Source organism: Heterocephalus glaber, unplaced genomic scaffold, assembly GCF_053883595.1.
Source record: "Heterocephalus glaber isolate CG9 unplaced genomic scaffold, H.glaber_assembly_v1.0 deba00001457, whole genome shotgun sequence".
NCBI lineage: Eukaryota > Metazoa > Chordata > Mammalia > Rodentia > Bathyergidae > Heterocephalus > Heterocephalus glaber.
Genome location: NW_028258305.1, coordinates 42,282,321 through 42,303,231, shown reverse-complemented (window position 1 = coordinate 42,303,231; position 20,911 = coordinate 42,282,321). Strand labels below are relative to the sequence as shown.

The following is a 20,911-nucleotide window of genomic DNA, read 5'->3' as shown; positions in this document are numbered from 1 at the left end:
TTGGTACATTTTAGGTATACAATATATTTACATTTATCATTGGGTGCTTGTCCCTGTACATGATGTATCTTGGTTCTTATTTTTTCCCCATTCCCTGTCCTCCCTTCACCCCTTCCACCCTTCCCTATTTGCAAAGACTTTGTTTCCATTTTTTCCTTTTCTCATAATTTTTCCTTTCCCTTCTTTCCTTTCCGCTACCCCTCCCACTTCCCCTAGCCCTTTGGACCTTTTCTTCCTATTTCACATTATCAGTATTTGTTTTAATCCTTATTTACACTTTCAATTTCTCACACTAGAGAAACTATTCGGTATTTACACGTGTGTCCTATTTATTTCACTCAAGAGGATGGCCTCAATATGCATCCATTTAGCTATAAATGTCTCTAGTTTCTCGTTCTTTATGGCTGAGTAGTACTCCATTTTATTAAAAAAAAACCCAAAACACATCTTCTTTATCCAGTCTCCAGTTGATGGGCACTTGGACGGTTTCCGAGCTTTAGCTATTATGAACTGTGCCGCTATAAACATGGGTGTGCATATATCACTGTAGTATGATTCTTTTAATTCTTTGGGGAAGATCCCCAGCAGGGGAATAGCTGGGTCAAATGGGACCTCTAGTCCTAGTTCTTTGCGGTATCTCCATACTGATTTCCACAGTGGTTGCAGCAGTCTGCTCTCCCACCAACAATGGCGAAGGGTTCCTTTCTCCCCACAACCCCGCCAGCATTTGTTATTGGTTGATTTCTTGTTAGCAGCCATTCTTTCCGGGTTGAGGTGGAATCTCAGTGTTGTTTTCATCTGCATCTCTTGAATGACCAGTGATGTTGAACATTTTTTCATATGTTTATTTGCTGCTTTTACTTCTTTGAGAAATGTCTGTTCATTTCAGATGCTGGGATTGAACTTTTGATCCTTCTGCCTTGAAAGGCACAGCACCAAGAATCAAACGCAGGCTCAACTCCTCTAGTGTTTTCCCCTTGAACCCCAGGGCTGGGCGGGAAGGCAGGGGCCAGGGCGGGGAGCCCAGGGAAGGCTCCCCCAGGAGCAGGCCCCAGCTAGGCCTCAGAGAGAGCGTGGGCAGACCCCGAGAAGAGGCCATGGCGAGACCAGGGACAGAGACAGGACGGAAGGGGGTCTCAGCGAAGGCCCTGTGGGGCACAGGATCACAGGAAGACGGGGAGGCAGCAGATCTCTGCCAGGACTGGGGAGGTTGTGGGGAAACCCAGGCCAGGTGAGGCGCCTGGCAAGGCCAGATGACTCGGGGACCAGCTGGGGCGGGTGCAGGGTGGCACATGTAGAGCCCCCCCCTGCCCCGGGAGGTGGTGCGCCGGGAGGACAGCTGGAGCAGGACACGAACTCCAGGTCCTGCTGCACCCTGACTTTCCAGTCAGCTGGTCCACGGAGAAGCCCTGGGTCCCCCACTAAGGTGCTGTCTGGCCCAGCATCCCGTGGCACCCTACTAACCACACGCCCACTAGCTGTGCTAAGAAGTGGCTTTTCGGGCTGGGGATGTAGCTCAGTGGCACCGCCTGGCTCACAAGTGCAAGGTCCTGAGTTCAATCCCTGGAGCCAAAAATAAAAAATTGAAAAAAAAGAAGTGGCTTTGACCCTGTTGGTTGGGAGCAGTTTCCATAGCTGGTAGTTTCTCAGTCCAAGTTCCATGTCCAGGCTGTGCCGGGCCGGGTCACTCTACATGAGTGTGCCTGCTCAGCACTGCCAGCGCTGTCCTCTGGTCTTCCTTCCAGTTTTTTGGTTTTTTTCCATTTATGATAGTGGGGGTTGAGCTCAGGGGTTTCACACTGAGCTGCATCCCCAGCCTTTTTTTTTTTTTTTGCTACTGGGGATCAAACTCAGGACCTGTTGCTTTCGAGGCAGGTGCGGCGCCACTGAGCTAAATCCCTGGGGCCCCTTTCTTATTTTTTTGAGACAGGGTCTGCCTAAGTACTAAGTTGCCCAGGCTGAGTCCAAACTTTCAATCCTCCTGGCTCAGCCTCCATGAGTGCTGGGATCAGGTGTGGGCTGTGGGTGTGTCTGGGAAGGTTTCAGCTCTCTGAGGTGGTCGCTGTTTCCTGAGGTCTTCCTTCCCCTCAGGAAGGGCCCTAAGGCGGGAGCTGGGTCGCTCCAGACCTGGCGGCTCCTGTGTGAGAGTCTGCAGCTCTGAGGCTTCAGCTCTGGGCTGGGGGGTGGACAGGGCACCTCCAGGAACACAGGTGATGGCAGGTGAAGCAGTGCAGCACCCTTTTCACTCCTTGTTATTGTTGTTCTGGGGATCGAATTCAGGACCTCATGCTTGCCAGGCAAGTGCTGTGCCACTGAGCCAAATCCCCAGCCAAGAGTGTAGCACTCTTGGAGCCTGACAGAGGAGGACTGCAAGTCTGAGCCTAACCTGGGTGACCTATGATCCAGTGAGACCTTGTCTCAAAATTTAAGAAAGGGAGAGTTAGGCCTGATGGTACACACCCATAATCCCTGCCCTTGGGAGGTTGAAGCAGGAGGATTGCTGTGAGTTCAAGGCCATCCTGAACTAATAGTGAGACCTTGTCCCAAAAAACATAATAAATATAAATAAAAAAATTAAAAATAAAAGGAGAGAGTCCATGCAGTGGGCTTGGGACGTAGCTCAGTGTAGAGGCCTTGGGTCCAATTCCCAGGACTGGAAGAAAGAAAGGTATTATTACCATTAACTGCCTTCAGACACTATCTTAGCATTCCTGAGTGTCAACAGGCAGAAATTTAATGTACATTATATTTGCATTTATTTACTAAATCACCATGTCCTCAGGCACTCGTGTCAGTCCCCACAGTACTCCATGTGAGGAGGCTGAAGAATCTTCAGCCCCCACAAGTGGTCCAGGAAGACGGAGGAGGCTGTCCATCGGGGCTCTGCAGGTCCTGTCATGTGCATGAGGGACCCGAGGCAGGGATGTTTCAAGGTGACAGGCGGGGGTCAGGATGTGCTAACCTCGAGACTGTGACCACGCCGGCTGCCTTGGTGGCTCGTTTTTCCACAACCACCTCTCCTTTCCTGCTTCCCCCCAGGCCACCCGACTGCCCTCACCAAGGCTCCTCTGTGCAGATTTCACAGAGAGCAAACTGGCGCTCTGCCTGAGGACTTTCCCTGCTGGAGTTCCCCAGCCTGCATGATGGCGGCAGAAGGGCACAGTGACACAGGCGCAGCTGACTGGGGCACAGGGACAGCTGTGACTCAGCAGCAGCCTCCTCTGGCTCTGCATGGAAGCAGCCAGTTAAGGGCGTGCGATGTGGGGCTCCCTGGAAGTTCCATCATCTTGGCCCTGTTCTCCCAGTCAGGCAGGGCAGGCGCCTGCGCTGCAGCCTGGGGAGTCTTCCTTTGGGGGGTCTTGGAGGATGAAAGATGCCCAAGGGACAGAGACAGTGTGGGCCCTGAGCAGCTATCCTGGACACACTTGTTGCCACGGGCAGATGGTGAGAGCAGCAGAGCCAGAGAGCCTCACCGTCCCAGAGAAACTGAGTCTGGATGTTGCTGTGAAACCTTTGATCTCTCACCATTTGCAACCTGTTAGATTAAAAAATGCCTTGGGCCAAACAAGGTAAGATTTTGGGCCACCTCTGTTCTACCTCCGGTGTAGACCCCAAACAGCAAGCAGCACCCACTTCCTTAGTCCGACAGTGGCAACCCTGCCTGGGGTCTCAACACACTCCTTCCCCAGGCTGTGGAGCTGGGAGCAAGTGCCAGCGTCAGCGAGGGGTCACCAGCGAACCCCCCTGTAGTTTCGGCACTGAGGTCCTAGCTCTGCTGCCCACTCCCTTGGGGCCAGACACCATTCCCAGCCTGATGTTGGTGGTGGTGGGACAAGGGGCAGATGGCAGCAGATGAAGAGATGCCTTTGCACTGGGCGCCAGTTCTGGGCCCACGCCGGTACAGGCACAAGGCGTCTTGGCCAGTGCAAAGTCAGGCTCCTGTTCTTTGTCCCCTATGCTGCGGAAGCTGAAGTAGAACCCTGTCCTCCTCTAAGGAAGGAGTCAGCTGGGATCTGAGCGGCTCTGTCCTTGTTATTTTAAAGGTAAATCTGTGAAGAGATGTTTATTTGCTTTGTACGTGTTGCGGTTGAGCTGATTTTGTTTTGACACATTGGTTCAAAATAAGATATACCCTTTGGAAAATCAACTTGGTAAAGCCATTTACTTAGCTTCAGCTCCAGGGGCTTAACTGGAAACAGCTGAGGTGCACTGACATCACCATGGGCCTCCAGCCTGAAAAGGACCCCAGAGCGGTTCGGGTTTGAGGAAAGACAGAGCAGCTTCAAAGGCAAGAGCCAGGGAAGCAAGGTGCTAGCCCAGGAGGAAGGTTTTGCTTCAAAAATAGCTCCTTTGGTATATGTTATTATTATTATTATTATTTTAAATAAAGACACTAAAGGAACTGACCAGGCACCATGCAAGAGAGCAGGAAACAGTAAAAGAACTCACTGGAACTCTGGAAACAGCCTTGAACAGGCTGCATGTGAGCAAGTGAGAGATGAGTTTGTGAACTAGCAGTGTGGTTTGGGCTGTTTCATATTTTGCTACCATTTTAGGGTCAGGCATGGTGGCAGATGCCTGTAAACCTAGCACTCTGGAGGCTGAGGCAGGAGGTTCACTGCAAGTTTGAGGCCAGCTTGGACTACATAGCGAGACCGTCTCAAAACAATAAAAATTTGCTACCATTTTACTTACTGCTGACCTCTTTGTCCCTTGACACTTTTCCGTGCCCGTTTGGTAATTAGCAGGCATCACTTTGTATGACTGCTTTTTACAACCACACCCCTCTGCCTCCCACCTCGAGCTACCACCTCTGGATAATAATAGCACACAGCCAGTCTTGGATCTGGCACTCCTGGTGTGGACAGCAAGTTACCCCTATTTCATTTCAATGCAGTTGTACCTGTTCAGCACTGTTTTTCAGGGGACTTAAAAAGGGCAAAGAGCAGATAGGTCCCTCCTGTTTGGTCAGATTAGTTCAGGTCAGTCCCTGGACAGCACACCTCTGGGAAGGTGAACGGCCTCCGTGTGAGCCATGTGACTGGAGCGTCACTATCAGGGGGTGGGAAAGGCCTGCTAACTGGCTAGAAGCCGCACCACATGCATTACTGAGACTGCTTTGCGGGGTACTGAGGCTGGCAGAGTGGGCTGAATGCAGTCTGTGCTGTCACCATGGCACTTTCACGCTTTCAAGTCCTGTGACTTTCTGACCCACCCCAAGCTTCAAGTGGCAATGGGAACAGCACAGCACTTGTGGGGCTAATGATTATACTTCTGTTGATCCTCTCACAGGTCTAGGGTGGGGTGCTGATGATCCAGGCAAATATCTTCAGTTTGAGGCCTAAGTCAAGGCCAAATGTGACAGGTGGAATGGGTGGCCCCCCAGTGGGGCAGGGGCTCACAACCTACCCTGTGGAGCCAGAGTGGAGGATGAGGACCCCAGAGTTACTCATGGTCCCTGTGAGTGAGGCTTCTCGGATGCAGAGTGGCCTAGTGAGACCACAGGCGGACAACCGCTGCCTCTTCTTTTCCTGCTAATGGGAATTAATATGTAGAAGGAAGTAAGGGCAGTGCCAGGCTCAGAAATCCTGCTCACTTTTGTTAGTCACTGAGGCACGCTCTGGTTTGAATAGTTTGCCTCGTGTTAAAATGTGGTCTCCAGAGTAACGGCATGGGGAGGAGGTGGGGACATTAAGAGATGATTAGGTTGCTGGGGGGGTGGGTGGGTAACGCAGTCCTCATGGGACTGGATTAATTACAGCAAGAACAGGTTGATCTAAAGCAAGGTTGTCCCTCAAGTTTTGCTCTTTCACCTGCCTCCTCGCTCTTCTGCTTTCTGCCACGTTATGACAGTGTGAGGCCTAAACATAGTTGCCTGCTCTCGGGACGTCAGCCTTAGAAACCATAGCTTAATGAACTTCCTTTCTTTATAAATTTCCCAGTCTAGGTGCTCTGTTAGAGCAACCGAAAATGCAGAGATAAGGGTGTCCCTCCCAGTGGTTAGATGGGCCTGGAGACAGCTGGTCTGTATTCCCAGCACTGTCCTCGTGTCCCCGCGCAATTTCAGTTACCTTGTTTGGCCGCGTGTTGGATGGAGCTCGCTGGGCAGTTGTGGGCAGTCAGTATAAACCAGTGCCTGTGTTTAAGAGCCAGGTGGACCTGTGAAGGGTACTTTTTCCTTTTGCTGTTTGCTGGGTTTAGTTTCATGGAGCTCACATTTGGGGGAAAACAGTCACCTGCTAGTGGCAGGTACAGGTTGGGTTCGCAGTGACCAGAAGCATAGGAGAAGGGCCTGTCTGGAGGTGGAGGCTGTAGGAAGCAGGGGCACATCAGAGCCAAGCAGAGGAGGCTGTGACTTTCTGACTGCAACATCTTGAAGGACTTGAGCTCTGAGCCGTGTCCTCTGGGAATTGATAAACCTACACTGCAGACCTGTGGAGCAGTGACAGGACATAAGGTCACGTGTGCAAGCACACCTGGCATGCACAGGCACTTGGCTTGTGCTCAGCTCTCTACCCTTCCTAGTGAAGGCCCCAAGGAAACTCACCAGCCAGTGATTTCAGTGAGCCCAGTGGACACGCACTCTGAGCTGCCTCAACTGACTGCATATGGGATTCTCTTATTGCCTTTTCTAGTGTTTTCCTTCATTGCTCCCTCCTAGATTATTTTTTGTATTTTGGTGCTGGGGATCCAACTGTGGGGCTAGTGCATGCTGGGAAAATGCTCTACCACTGCGCCACACCCCAGCCCCTCCTGGATGTGTTTAAACAGCTCTGTGCTCCAGCTTCCCCAGAAAAGTTCTGTTTTCTTCATTTGTATCTCTCCACAGCACCCTGACAGTGTTTTCTTGGCATGCAGGTTTGGATGGCACTGACAATTTCTGAGCCTGGAAGTTCCTGAGTCCCTGCTGTGCGGAGTTCTTGCCTGGGGTGTGCCCAGGTGTGCTGAGTGGGGAGGCCTTTTCTGAAGGGAGCTGTGTGCGCACAACATAGCTAGAGTGACCTTGCCTGGGAGCTGTCTCCCCTCAACAGAACAAGCAGGGGAGTAAAGATCCAAACTGCATCATAAAATGGGACAGGAAGACAGGCGAGGAGCTGGGTGGGGGCCATGGGCAGGTCAGGGTAGGGGCCTCAGTAAACAGAAATGTTAAACAATGGCCTCTCCCTACTCCATTCTACACTTGGAGTGTGCAAAGTTTGGCTCCAGAGGCCTCCCAGTGACCCCAATCTAATTCTCTCAGCTGTCTGCAATGACCGAGGCAGGAAGATAAGCGGCCTCCTTGAACCAGCCCCTTGGGAATCCCATCAGCCCCTCTGTGGGTGCAGCTGAGCACTCTGACGGGGCTGGGTGAGGGCAGGGTGCGCACAGAGGGAGGGGCTGGGCAGATAAGAGCTTCTCTGGGTCAAGGCCTGCGTACCTGCGGTTCTGGGGAGGTGATACAGCCGTGTCTCCAGGCCTGGATGATCTGGGGGCTCTGGTGGAAACCAACTGGGATTATAATTAGGGTAAAATTCAGAGCTAATGAGCTGAAGCAGCAACAAGGACAAATACCATGAGCCTAGGGTGCAGGAGGGACCACCTGAGGTCTGCCTCCTGGCCAGCCTGTTTCCTCCTGCCTGCCTTTCCTGGGTCTCACCTGCAGTCCAGTCTCCAGTGGCCCAAGTGTGTAAACGTTTCCCACACTTTCAGCTCCATTTCTTCACATTCCTTTTGTCCTCTTTCCTTCCTCTCCCATGGTTCTTTGGCCCACAGTACCTCCTGTCACCCTGCTGTTCTCTGCATTCCCCATGCCTTTGTTCCCCACCTCCAGGCCGGGATGGGGTTCCCAGGGTGGGCTTGGGGAGAAGGTGAACCCAGGATGGTTGCCTAGCAATGAGGAAAGTAGGACAAACACCAACCAACAGCCAGGGGGAAAGAGGGACCCACAGAGGAGGGGGTGGGGTCCCACGGGCTCTGGCTCTGTTCCTGGGCCCAGAGCTTTCCTTTGTCACCCAGCCCTGACACACAGCCTCCTTCTCAGCAGCCCCACAGGCATATCCCCTTCCCAAAGGACCAGTCCCCAGGAGGCCAGGTGGAAGGCTAGGGCTGAGCAGGGGACTCCTCACCAGGCACAGCTCTCCACTGCTTGTGAGCCAGGAAATGAGACACAGGACCCATCACATGCAGAGGAGCCAGCCCTGCTCTCTGAGGGAAGTACAAGGAATGGGCCTTAAGTGACCATCAAGTCTGGGATTTGGGGAGCTGCAGGGAGGACTTCTAAAGGCTTCATACCCAGGACCCAGACTGGATTCTTCCCTGATAGGAAATAGGTACCTGGTATGCAGGGACGGCTCTTCCGGTGCAGAAGGAGAGAGACTAAGAGCTGGGACCTGAAGGAAAAGCCTTGTGTTCAGATGGCCTTTGGGCCTGGTGGGGTGGATGCTCTATGCAGTGCAAGGGTCAGGCGCTGAGTCTAATGCTTTGCTCTTCTCAGGGAAACCATAGCACCTATGGCCAAAACACTCACAGCAGAGGGACCCTGGGTGGGATGTGCTGCCCTGCCATTCCCCCACAGGCCTATGAACTCCAATGAGTATGGCAGTGCCTGGAGGGTGACACCCGGCAGGGTTCTGTTACCTGGTTGACCACACTTGCTGGGCTGTAGCAGATTCAGGATATAATGATTATGAAAGACAATCAGAGAGCCAAGGCCCGAGGGAGTTAGGTCTCTGTCAGCCAGGACTCTAACCTCAGGGCCTGCTCTCCTCTCTTATTCATAACCCCAAAGACCAACACCTTGGTGACCAGAAGCTGAGTAGTGGCCATGGCCTTCCCTTTCCTAAAGCAGCAGTCTGAGGTCAGTCTAGCTTCGATAAGCCCACCCCTCCCATACAGACTCAGACCAGGCTGCAATTAACCTGGATTCAGGAAGGCCTGAAGACCCAAGAGAAGACTTGATGTCCAGCACATAGTGCACCTCTCCCTTTAGCGGCGACAGGCCCCATTCTACTCAGAAATACCAGGATGTTGTGTTCTTCAAAGGCTCCCCAGGAGCATCAAGCGGGGCCTTCCGACAGCCTCCCTGGTCCTCTGAATGAAAGTAGACACCCACCCAAAGCCTCACAGAACTGGTAATTAATAGTGCCTTCTGGAACTGGTAGATATATTTGTATCCATGTCCTTTGTGCTATGCCCCTACTCCAGCTGTCCCCTTAGAGTAGGAGGCAGAGGTGGGGGGAGCTGGTGTCAGTGCACTCCCTGTTGGAGACACGCTCTTGTGAAGAGACTCCAAGCCCACCAACCACAAACCTGCTTTCCCAGGCTGGGCTCAGTGTGTAGGGAAGGCCCAGATGCCCCCCCCCCCATCCCGCCCATGTAGAATCAGGTAAGCCTGCCGCAGAGCTTTGTTTCTATACTAATCATTCATTCTCTCTCTCTCTCTCTCTCTCTCTCTCTCTCTAATGCCCATGGGAGATGGAGTCTGAATGATGTTTAGTATGGAAGAGAGTATTTGGATTCCAGGGGAAGCAAGTTGAACAAAAGCTTCAACTGAGGTTTAGGTGCCTGTGAAGCCCCCCTTCCCATCATCCCCCTTGAGATGGGCCATTGAGGTCCCCTACACTGAGACTGCAGACTCCTAAGTGTCTCTCTCAGTGCCTGGGAACCTGTGGTGCTGGTCTGTGTAACTTAAGGGCCTTGCTTTCAGATGTCCGAGAAGGTCTCTATTTGCTGGAGACCAGAAAGAAACCCAGTCTAGGGGCCATAGGGCCAACACACATTCCCCAGAGCACTTGCCCAGGGGCCTGCCACACTCCTTTTCTTCTCTGGAAGAGACAACTGGCTGGCCTTTTCCTGCCTGAGTGGCGATGGCTTCCTGCACAGATGTGGTACTGTGCCCTCTTACAGAAGTGCAGTGCGTGGGTCTCCAGTGTGGCCTTCACACCACAAGCACTTGGGAGCTTGCTAGCAGCGCAAATTCTCTAGCTCCAGCCCAGAGCTGCCTGACTCAAACTCTGGAGTGTGACCAAGCTATCTGTATTTTAACAAGCCCCCAAGGGGCTCTGATACACACTCAAGTTTGACAACACGTGGGATGGAAATTACCTAAGACCCCCAGGTAGGAAACCTCATCTAGTTTCTGATCCACACACAGGGAACTTGTCCAAGGTTGCACGTTTTGAGCTAGTCTTCCCAAGGTGGCCAGGCCACCTGCCTCCACACTCCAGCTGTAACCAAGCATCTGACCCCTGAGCCCAGACTTCAAATCCACCAGGGGCTCTTCCTGAGCTCTTCTCTTCTAGGAGGTACAGCAGGCATTCAGATGGCTCTGGGCATTGCCATGGCAACTGGGCCTTCCTGAATCTGTGGGGCACCAGAAGCAGGGAGGAAGCAGTGCAGCAGTTTGCCAGTGGATGAAGCACAACCAGATGAGGTGGCTGTGAAAACAGACGGAAGCTCAGGATGGCTGGTGCTGCTGCTTCCTCAAGAGCCAGCTGCACCTGGCTCCTCTCCAGGGGTCTTCAGACCCATCAACCAGCAACTATCCAGGTTATAGTGCTGAGGGCAGCCTTGCTCCCCAGGGGTCAGGGCATGCTGACAGCATGTTTCCTGAAAGAGTCTCTACCTAGGCTGAAGTGGGCCCCTAAATAGCCACAGTATTTAAGAAGAAAGTGTACCTACAGAATGACTACCTGGTTCAGGTCAGGACTCAGGAAAAGGACCCAGTTTCAAACATGTGATTGGATCTTGTTCTGAAAGCAGATCTTGAGTCATGAGACACCTTGGACTATTAGGTGATAGCACCATGCCTGAGTGCTGGCATCAGTCACCCTGCGGCCCTCTCCACTCCCCCATCAATGCCCTCTCTGCTGGGGAACACTCTCCTTCCCAGAGACAGGCAGAGCCCATGGGAACATGCTCAATGGTCACTGGGGCTGCGGCCATGCAGAGTGGCTGCCCAGGGCCCAGGGAATGCTGCCTGTATGCCACACAAAGCTCAGCTGCTCCAAGCACTTGGCTGCTTTGGGGAGCAAAAAGCTGTTGGCGCTTTCTGTTCTGGAAGAAGCAAGCAGCTCATGTGAGAATCAGGAAGTAGGATTCTGCCCCGTTCTCCGCAAAGGTTACAAAGCGTGAGGTCAGGTTTGTGAGTGTGTGGAAGCGACATCCAAGACTCATGACCTCATACCTAACTTCACCTAATTTCCCCGAGGTGGGCGCTGAGAGCCCCCAGAACTTTTCATGTTGTTTACTCCCCTAACTCCTTCGCCCCCAGGCAAGCTGTGATCCCTTTTCAGGTGTGCGTGGGAGGCCTTCTCAGGGCTTCTTTACTTTGCCCAAGCCCCTGCTGGCTCTCCAGGTAACAGTTCTTCCTGCTCACCGCATGTGGGCCAGCCTGGGCTTCACCAGCTGCCCGGGAGCTGTCCTTTCCAAGGCAGAGCAGAGGTCGGCTGCTGTGGCCATCTTTCCTCGCCCTCACAGAGCTGCAGCAGCAGCACCCCCCCCGCCCCCGGCATACTTGCTTCTCACACCCAGGCCCTATTCACCTTCCTTAGACAAGAGGGTAACCGAAAAGGGGCAGCTTGAGAAGGCAGGCCGCTTAACAGCCACCTTCTGCGCTATCTGGTCTGCTCCTTTCCCAGGGCTCGAGGGACTCCATCCACACGAGGCCCAGTGTCCGGCTGTGGCTCTGCACACCTCAAAGGGGCAGGGTCTGCAGCGGCGCGTGGAGGGCATGGGAGAGCCAGCCGTGGGGCTACTCACTTCATTCCTGTCACTGCCCTTTATAAATATTTATAGCACCTCTTCTAAAAATAACATCCTGGAGCCCAGGGAGCAGAAAAAAATAAATTAAAATCATGGGGAATTGGACCTGATCACGTGTGCCCGAGCCACAGGGGAAACCCAAGGGGCGAGGCCGCCGGAGAGCAGCGCCCGGCCGCGCCTCCTGGCGGCCGCCCTGCTCCACCCCACCCCGTCCCTGGCTGCGGCTGCGGGGGCAGCATCGCACCAGGCGGGCGGAAGCCTCACCAGTTCGAGGGAAAGGAAGGAGGCTATTTTTAGCGTGATGGCGAGAGTGTAAACGACTAGAAAAGTGAGTAAGTGAGCGAGGCTCGCAGCTCTCTTTGCATAAATGCAAGACCTGTTGGTTTTTAAAGGTCAAAGGTAAGGAGGAAACACGTGGTCCCGACCTAGGCTGTGTGCCACGCACTGGCCAGACACCAGGAGACCCAGCAGGTCACAGACACACTGGCCTTAGTGCTTTTTCTTTTCTCTTTTCAACCGCCTGGTAAATTCCTGATTCGGAGATGAAACCATGCCCCAAGGAGAGTAATGAAGATGCTAGGACATGCAGGGCCAGCAGGGGAAGGCTGCTGCGGCTCCCTTCTTCCAGGCAGGCCCGCCTGCTCCCTGGAGGCTGCGGAGCGACGCTGGGCGGCCTGCAAGCCCAGTCCAGGTGTGGAGCGGAGGGGTAGGAATGTGCCTCGGGGAAGCGCCGCCTGTGTCATGCTGGTGCCAGCTTGCTCCACGTCCTCTGTGCCTGTGCGAGACAGCTCACCGTTAGTCACGGCAGCTCTGAGGGCTGCAGGCGCTGCCAACAGCTGCTGAGCCTCCGATCTGGACCTGCTGGGAGGGGCTGCTCGGGCTCAGCCTTCCAGCGTGGGGCGCAGAGGTGTTCCCTCTTCTGATGGGCCTAGGGTCTTCTGTGGTCACTGCTTATGTCACAGGGTCAGGAAATATTTCCATGGAAGAACACACTTGGTTTGCAATGCCGATTTTGTAATGTGGTGAGAATTGTGGCAGAGGAGCAGGGCAAAGAGGCCACAGAATTGCCCGTGAGAACTGAGAAAAGAGGAGGAAGCTCAGGCCCAGGCCAGCAAAGAACAGGCCTGGAGTGCCAGGAACCTAGACTTAGCGCCCTCTCCTTTTCACCTCACTCTGTGGTTGGTTTCTCACAAGTCCTGATGTGAGTCAAAGGGAACAGGAGTCAGAACAGATGGGCTGGCGAGCTCCCAGGAGATCGGCTGTGCCTCCCCCTACCCCCGCCGTACCCCGGGAGAGAGGGGCTCAGGCAGGCCTTTGTGGCAGTCGCTGTGGGCCTGCATGTGCACTGCCGGGTAGGTAGATGGTGTGCTCCAGGCCCTCGTGTCTCAGAACACCTGCTACTTGGCCACAGGAGGCTCACGCTGGGAACCTGAGGCTCCTGGCCAGGTGTGTAGGCAGAGACTGCCCTGGAGGGCACAGCCACCAGAAGGAGAGGCCTGAGGCAGTCCTGACATGGTGCTACTTGGAAAGGACCATTGAGCTATGGCCCTGGCTTTTCTGCCCTGAAGATCCATAATTGAAGAAGATGCCTTTTAAAAATAAGTTGGGGGAGCCGGGTGTGGTGGTGCATGCCTGTAATCCACCCTGGAGGCTGAGGCAGGAGGATTGCCACAAGTTCGAGGCCAGCCTAGGCCTCACAGTGAGTTCAAGGCCAGCCTGAACTACATAGTGAGATCGTCTCAAACAGACAAAACAACAACAACAACAAAAAAATGGGGGAGGGAGGGCAGAAATAATCTAAAAATGAAAAGCAGTCTCATGGCTACTCTACTTGAAGGGGCTTTGGCCCAGGACAGGCTGGCTGTCCCTTACTTTTTTTTGTTTTTTTTTTTGAGACAGGGTCTTGCTATATGGTTCAGGCTGGACTTGAACTTTGTAGCCCAGGCTGGCCTCAAATTTGAGGTGATCCTCCTACCTCGGCCTCCTTAGTGCTGAGGTTACAGGTATGCACCCTATGCCTGGCTGTCCCTCATTTCCATCCCCTCCTTTTAGACAGCAAATCCAGAAGCTACATTGTCTTAGAGCAGAGTGAGATGGAAAATAAGAAAGAATCCTCAAGGCAGTGGTATCTGCCTGTGGGGAAGGAGAAGGTGCACCTCAGCTGGGCCCCTGGGAAGCTGCTCTGTGTGCTTGGTAGTCAGTGTAATCTCACATGGCTCCAGCATGTGCCTGTGGGTCAGGAGCGACAGTGTTGACAGCTCTCAGGGTGATGGGACCCCAGGGGGCTCTGGCTGTGGTGTGGTCAGTAGCTGTGAGAAACGAGCACCAGAAGCAGAGGCAGCACAGAGAGGTAGCTGCTTTCAGCTTGCCCTCTGTCACCTGTTTGGCCAGCCCACTGCAGCATGTGTCAGTGACCCAGGGCATGCCTGCGGCCCATCCATGGATACGCAGCACATACCAGGCCACAGCCTGGAAGTAGGGTGGAGCAGGCTCACTGTAGCCCTGGGGGAGAGGGAAAGATGGAGTTGGGCTTCTTCAAGAAAATCCTAATTGTATTCAGGCTGTCACCCTGTCTGGGCTAGGACCTCTGGCTGAAGAGAAGGGCAAATGAAGATGCTAAACAAGGGAGAGGGGCTGTGGGAAGGCAGAGGCCATGCTCTGTACTCACCCAAGTTCCTGTGTGCTGGGCTCCTCTGTCAACCTGTGGCAGCAGGGGCAGAAACAACACCGAGGTCACGCTCAGCTCTTCTCACCTGCTGGGTGCGAGCTTTCTGGACCCCCCAGCCCAGGGGCTTCTGGACTCACCTCTCTCCTTTGTTCTCCCCTGTGTTGACTTTCCCTGAGCAGATACGATTTTCTACAACCAGCAACTGCACCTCACATAAGGCAGTGATGAGACAAACATTTTTCAGGAGAAGGAAGATGATAAATGTGGGAACAAAGCTACCTTAAAGGGGGAGGAGTGTATGTGGTTCTGAAAGCAAACAGGGCTTCCCTCCTGCAGCATTCTGCTCTGGGATGCCTGGCATGCTCCTGCTCACCTGGGGAGAGCAAACTCAGCCCGGGCCTCAGAGCCTGTGCCTGTCCTCCTAGGGCCACTGCTGTCCAGACCATGTGGACAATGTCCCAGGGCTCCCTCAGTGTGCAAATTGGGCAGCTCTGAACCCCAGGAAGGCAGTTCTGGGAGGGACGAAGGAGCATAAAACACAGCTCTGGGGTGGCTGAGGCGATATGGGCGAAGGAAGCTAGTTTGTGTTTCATCCATGTAATCTCAGATACACTTGGGGTGAGGGTGGCAGAGGGATGCACAGTAGGAAGGGTCCCCAGTGGGTTGGAGCATTCTCCAGTGTGGAGCCAGACAGAGCCATGAGGGAAGAGGAAGAGGCACGAGTTAGGGGTGAATACAGATGGGAAGCCCGGGAGCCCATCTAGCTCTCAGGGCTTTTATATCAGCAGACTGTGTGTGGACAGGTGCTGACCAAGTTGTGCTTGTATGTTATGTCAGCACAATTTCATTTTTCTTTTTTTGGTACCGGGGATTGAACTCGGGTCCTTGCACTTGCGCAGTAGGCAGTGAAACCACTGTGCTAAATCCCCGGCCCTATGTCAGCACAATTTCAACCCACAGAAAGCAAACGTTCTCTCCTCCTTTGCTCTTTATGGTTGGGAGTTTCTGTGCTGTGTTGGTCTACAGTCAACTCACGCCTAGGCGGTGGTGGAGAACCAGGAGGCCCACCCATGAAAACATGTGGTCCTGTGGTGCTATCCACGTAAGAGCTACATTGTAGCTTCAGGAGTGTATCTTAGGACAAGTACAGTGTTGAAAATCAGACAATCAGGTATTTAAAACAATCCTTCCCAGTTTCCAATAGGTAAACCTTGGAAAGAGCCCAAATGCCCATCAACTGATGAATGGATAAAGATGTGGCTTTTTTATACAATGGAGTAGTACTCTGCCATAAAGAAGGATGAGCTTCAGACATTTATAGCTAAATGGATGGATCTTTTTTTTTTTGGTACCGGGAATCGAACTCAGGTCCTTGTGCTTGCGAGGCAGGCGGTGGAACCACTGAGCTACATCCCTGGCCCTAAATGGATGGATCTTGAGACCATACTCCTAAGTGAAATAAATCAGACACATGTTTAAATACTGCATTGTTTCTCTGGTGTAAGAAACCAAAGTGAAAATAAGGACTGAAATATATAATAGATGTTGGGAAACAGGAAGAAAGTATTCAAATGGGAAAGGATCAAGGGAGGAGGGAGAAAGGAAGGGATAAGAAAAAAAAGTGAAACTAGAAGAAAAAAATGGAAACAAAGCTTTTATACATAGGGAGGGAAGGGGGCTGAGGAGGGCAATGGGATAAAATAAAATGTATTTAAAAAACCCCAAAACAATTCTGGCCATCTCTCAGGGATGACACCTAAAAGCCACAGAAATAGAAGTTCAGACACTCTCACAAAAGGTCTCACATGTACAGGAACTCTGCTATGTATGCTGAAAGAGAGGTGCCTAAGAGCAAGCAGCACAGAGACAGAAGAGACATCATCAGGGAACCTGAGGTCAAGGACTTTTAGAAAGCTGCTCGGCCAGGAGGTTTCTGGTGAGGGAAGCCACCCTCGTTCTTAGGAGACGAGGCCTACATTCTAACCTGAGCCAGGACTCACAGCTGGCATCTATGGCCAGGGCAAGGCCTCACCCAAGGCTTCTTTTGGGAGACATGCAGGAAAGCTGAGGAGAGAGCGGCCTGAGAAGAACTCCTGGAGCAGGGAGGCCAAGGCAGTAGCTGTTACAGCTTCAGCCAAGAACACTCATGGGTTTTGGTGCATGAGTTTTTCCCTGGGATGATGACATGTCGGAGTGTGTTTGGGGCCTGTGTTTACAGGGGAATTTAGCCCTCCATCTCCCTGCTTCCCCTCTTGTCCTGCCACAGGAGGAGGGAAGTCTTCTCTGCATTCTGGGCACCTGACCTGCTGCTCTGCCTCTGTCCGTCTGTCATGTGACCAAATGTGCTATTCGCATGGCCTCATCCAGCCACTGTGCCCTTTCTCTGAGGCCTTGCTCTGGCTCATGAGACGGTTTCAGCACCTGCAGGATGTTTCTCTTCTTCCCTCAGTTGCCTCCTTGGCAATTTCAGTACCCTTACAGACAAATTCTTTGTCCCTGAGCTCCAAAGACCTTCTCCTTTCATCCACACTAGCCCCTGTGGGCACACCACCCTCCAGAACCACCACGCCAGGGATACCCATCCACCACAGCTTGCCTGTTTCTCCCACTTGACTGCTTTCCACCTTGGCTGAGATGCTTTCCTTCACTTGTCTACTCATTCTGCTCCAACCAAAGCATGAGGGTTGCAGCTGGAGAGTCCCCGATGAACCCAGGATCTGCCACTTAGGACCTATGCCAAGATCTCACCCCAAGCCCTGCCTAGACGCCCCCCTCATAGGACTGTGATGTCAACAAGAAGGCTGAGCTACAGGGTCACTGCTCGGTACACATGGTGTGGCCACTCATCTCTCCCCCTTCGCTTCCCTCACTTCCGAAGCTGCTTGGCTGCTCCATCCGTGCCTCTTCCCTACCCCATCTCCCTGCTGATTTCCTTAGATGGTTCATTTACTGACATCCTACTATGTGCCGGACACTGTTTTAGGCACAGGGAAAAAACAATGAAACAGACTAAAATCTGCCTCAAGGAGCTTATGTTCTGGAGGAATATAGCAACAGGTGTGTGTGTGGGTATATATATATATATATATATATATATATATATATATATATATATATTTTTGGTACCAGGGATTGAACTCGGGTCCCTGTGCTTGCGAGGCAGGTGGCGGAACCACTGAGCCAAATTCCCGGCCCAACAGGTATATTAGTATGAGAGAAATAATAGCTAATTTTCACCTGTCCCAAGAGAATTTTGTTATCTGTTTAGCCTAACATTGAAGGATGAAGATTAACAGCATGAAGTCTGGAATCAGAAAGACCCACTTTAAGCCCAATTGGTGCTGTTAAATAGCCACGTGTGGAATCTCCTCAGTGCTGAAAAGGCCATGTGTACCTTACAGTGGGGTAAGGGTAAAATGAGATTATACAAGGATCCATTTACCACAGCTCTCCCACCTAACAAGTAGTAGAAAAGCATTAGTATCCTTTGGTGACAGCTTTCATTCTTGTTTCTGTTCTTCCAGGAAGTCACAAAACCATTTGGTCCTTCCAACCTACACTAAACTCTCCTTTTTAAAAACTCTTATTGCAATCCAGTTTTATTATTAACGCTTTCTGTTGCTTCATTTTATCTCCCATTTTGTGTATCTAGTCTTGCTGTCCTAATTAGATCACGAGCTCCTTGAGGCAAGAGATCACGTTTTGTGTTCTGTTTGTGTCTACTTTGTGTATCCAACCATCTACCCCACTATCGGAAACAGGGAAGCTTCTGTCGATCAACCCACATCAGTACTTTAGGGAAACCTAAACTGCTGGCTGGGAAAGCAGGTGGGAAGATGCTGAAGGCTTTGGAGAAGGCGGGCCACAGGAGGAAGGAGGGCAGAAACAAAGGGAAGCACTATGCCCCGCCTCTAGAGCTCAGGCTCCCCACCAACACTAGGGTCCTGCTGGCTGCCTTGACCTCTGTCTTTCCCATTCTGCATCTTCTCCTCTTCTTCCTCGGCTCCAAAAACAAGTTCAAGGAGGCTAGTGACCCTCCGGCACAACACAGGCCTGGAAGGAGGGTGTGTGTGGGAACTCAGGAGGCTTGGGATGGAACCCTGGCCAAAGGCTCAAGACGGCAGCCTCCACAGGCCCCACACTGGCTCCCTTTACACCTTGTGAGCCCCATACCCCAGCAGTGTTTAAGGGGAGCCTGTAAGAATCAGAGCAACCTGATGTCACCCACCCTGCTGTTCGTCATGCTGCTAACTTCACTGGTGACCACAGCAGGAGCAAGGGAGAGCCTGGGATGATGACACCTAACAGGGACCGATACACCTAATATCTTGCATTCAGGTTCAAGAAAGATGCAGTGGAGGAGCACCTAAACACTGACTTCTGGGGGAAAAAAGAAGAAAAGAGAAAAGGAAGTTTTAATTGACAAACTTAAAATGACTGCACAGTGTAAAGTGGTTCTGTGGACCAAAGCTAGTGCTGGCTAAGGCTGCTTTCCAGGGCAACATGGAAAGGGCAGTCACGGATCCCCTGTGCTCTGCAGGACAAGACCCTCTGCAGTGGTGTGCTCAGACCAGGGCGCTCACTTTAATTAGGGCTTTGAGCTGGGGATGTAGCCACACCTGCTGGACAAGAAAATGAGGGCCCTAAAAATCTGGGGCATATCTGATGTGGTCAAACAGGATGATAAAATGAAAACCATGTCATTCAGGATGACTAAAGGGACTGAGTAGTGTCATCTAAAGAGAAGATGTGGGAAGTACCATGTTATTATCATCAAACACTTGAAACCTGCAAGGAGGGACTGATCTGCTTCTGGAGTTGCAGAGGGGCAGAAAAGGTAAATCAGCTACAGAAAGGCAGATTTGGGCTCCCAAATAGAGAAGAACTTTCCAGTTATCAGAGCTGGTCATGAATGAGCTCACTGGAAATATTAAAACAGACCCCCCCACTGGATACTGGACTCATGGCCTTATGTATGCCAGGCAAGTGCTGTACCAATGAGCTAGTTTTTGAGACAGGGCCTTGCTAAAAGTTGTTCAGGCTGGCCTTAAACTTTTGATTCTCTTGTCTTAGTCTCCTGAGTAGCTGTGATTACAGGCATGTGCCACTATGGCCAGCTTTTCAGAAAACTTTTACAATGGGTGGCAAGTTGGATTAAATGATCTCTTAAACCCTTTGAACTCCATGATTCCTTCCTTTCTTTTTCTTTCTGAAAATAATTTTTTTTTTTTTTTTGGTACTGGGGATTGAACTTGGCACCTTGCGCTTGCCAGGTATGTGGCGAAACCACTGAGCTAGATCCCCAGGCCCCTTTTTCTTTCTGAAACAGGGTCTCATTATGTAGTTCAAGATGGTCTTGAACTTTATGTAATGCAGGCTGGACTCAAACTTGTGATCCTTGTGTCTCAGCCTCCTGAGTGCTTGGATTATAGGGATGCACCACCACACCCAGTCATTATTTGTTAAAGTATTTTTTAAAAGATGAGAGGGACAGGTCATGGAAATATGTTGGATGTACACACTACAGAGTAAAAGAAAAGGCAATCTGAATATGTTTTCATCCTAATGAAACCTTATGAAGCCATCATCAAGGAGATGGTAAGAATGTGTTGGTGCTGGGCAATGCTCTTCCACTGGCTGAGGAGCTGGCACCTGTAAACACTTTATTTCTGCATTTTGGAGGGATGATGGAGTGTGTGTCTACATTTAGTCTACATCTACCTACAGGCTTTGGTGCTCAGGAGCAAAATGTGTCAAAGAAACAGGCCTCACAGAACCCTGGGTTTGACTTCTTGTCATGGGTAGGGCAAGAGCACTGGCTCATGTTTTGAGGACCTAAGTTCTAGGGCCATCTGTGTCCCCCAAAGCAGCATGACCCCAGGCAAATCACTTTTCTGATAATCAATCATCACATTTCTATCATAAGAGGACTGGACAGCATGATGAGATGGTACCTTCTAAAGGACACTACATAATTTTGTTAAAACTACCCTTTCTACTATGAGAGATTGCTCAGTAGCCCTATAAATGGTTAACTTTTTGAAGCTATTTAGTTTCCACATGCTTTCTGTTTACTGATTCGCAGTTACTAGCAGTTACATCACACTTTCATCCTAGTTCAAGCCCAGAAGCCACTGATTTACATAAATGGTAACCAGTGCCCTTGAGGCACAAGTGTAGTTCATCCCCAGCCTAAGACCCCCTGGGAAACTCCCTCTCAGAGTGGGATTTCCAGCCTCTGAGGGGGAAGCTTCTAATCAGCTGTGAAGTCATATCTGAAGGCCATTGCCAGTGCCTGTGTGTGTAAGGAGGGGCTATGCTTCTGTGGGGCTAAGAGACAGGAACAGATGGGGAGGGGCTACCATAAGCTCCTGAAGCAAGACAATCGGGGTTTGACCTGGTTTGGAAAACCAGGCAGACTACACACGTTTTCTTCTGAAGGAGAACAGGACCCACAGCAGGTGTGTGCCAGACCTTGTTTTGGCCCCGTGAAAACCCTAA

The 20,911-nt window shown here is 51.7% G+C and overlaps 1 protein-coding gene across 17 annotated transcripts in view; it reads right to left on the bottom strand.

The window, feature by feature from the left end:
* Positions 1 to 12,096: 12,096 nt before the first annotated feature.
* Dtnb (dystrobrevin beta) overlaps positions 12,097 to 20,911 on the bottom strand; it is a 334,007-nt gene continuing 325,192 nt past the window's right edge. For 10 of the 17 annotated variants that reach the window (XM_087216210.1, XM_087216215.1, XM_087216216.1 and 7 more), the window contains 3 exons: positions 14,548 to 14,612; positions 14,411 to 14,443; positions 12,558 to 12,819 (listed from right to left, as the gene is read on the bottom strand). In XM_087216210.1, coding sequence (XP_087072336.1) covers positions 12,694 to 12,819; positions 14,411 to 14,443; positions 14,548 to 14,612 — 224 coding nt within the window. In that variant the 3' untranslated portion in view covers positions 12,558 to 12,693. Of the gene's footprint in view, positions 12,518 to 12,554; positions 12,820 to 14,410; positions 14,444 to 14,547; positions 14,613 to 20,911 lie in introns of those variants that run through there. The other 7 variants (XM_087216205.1, XM_087216219.1, XM_087216209.1 and 4 more) reach the window with 4 other exon arrangements.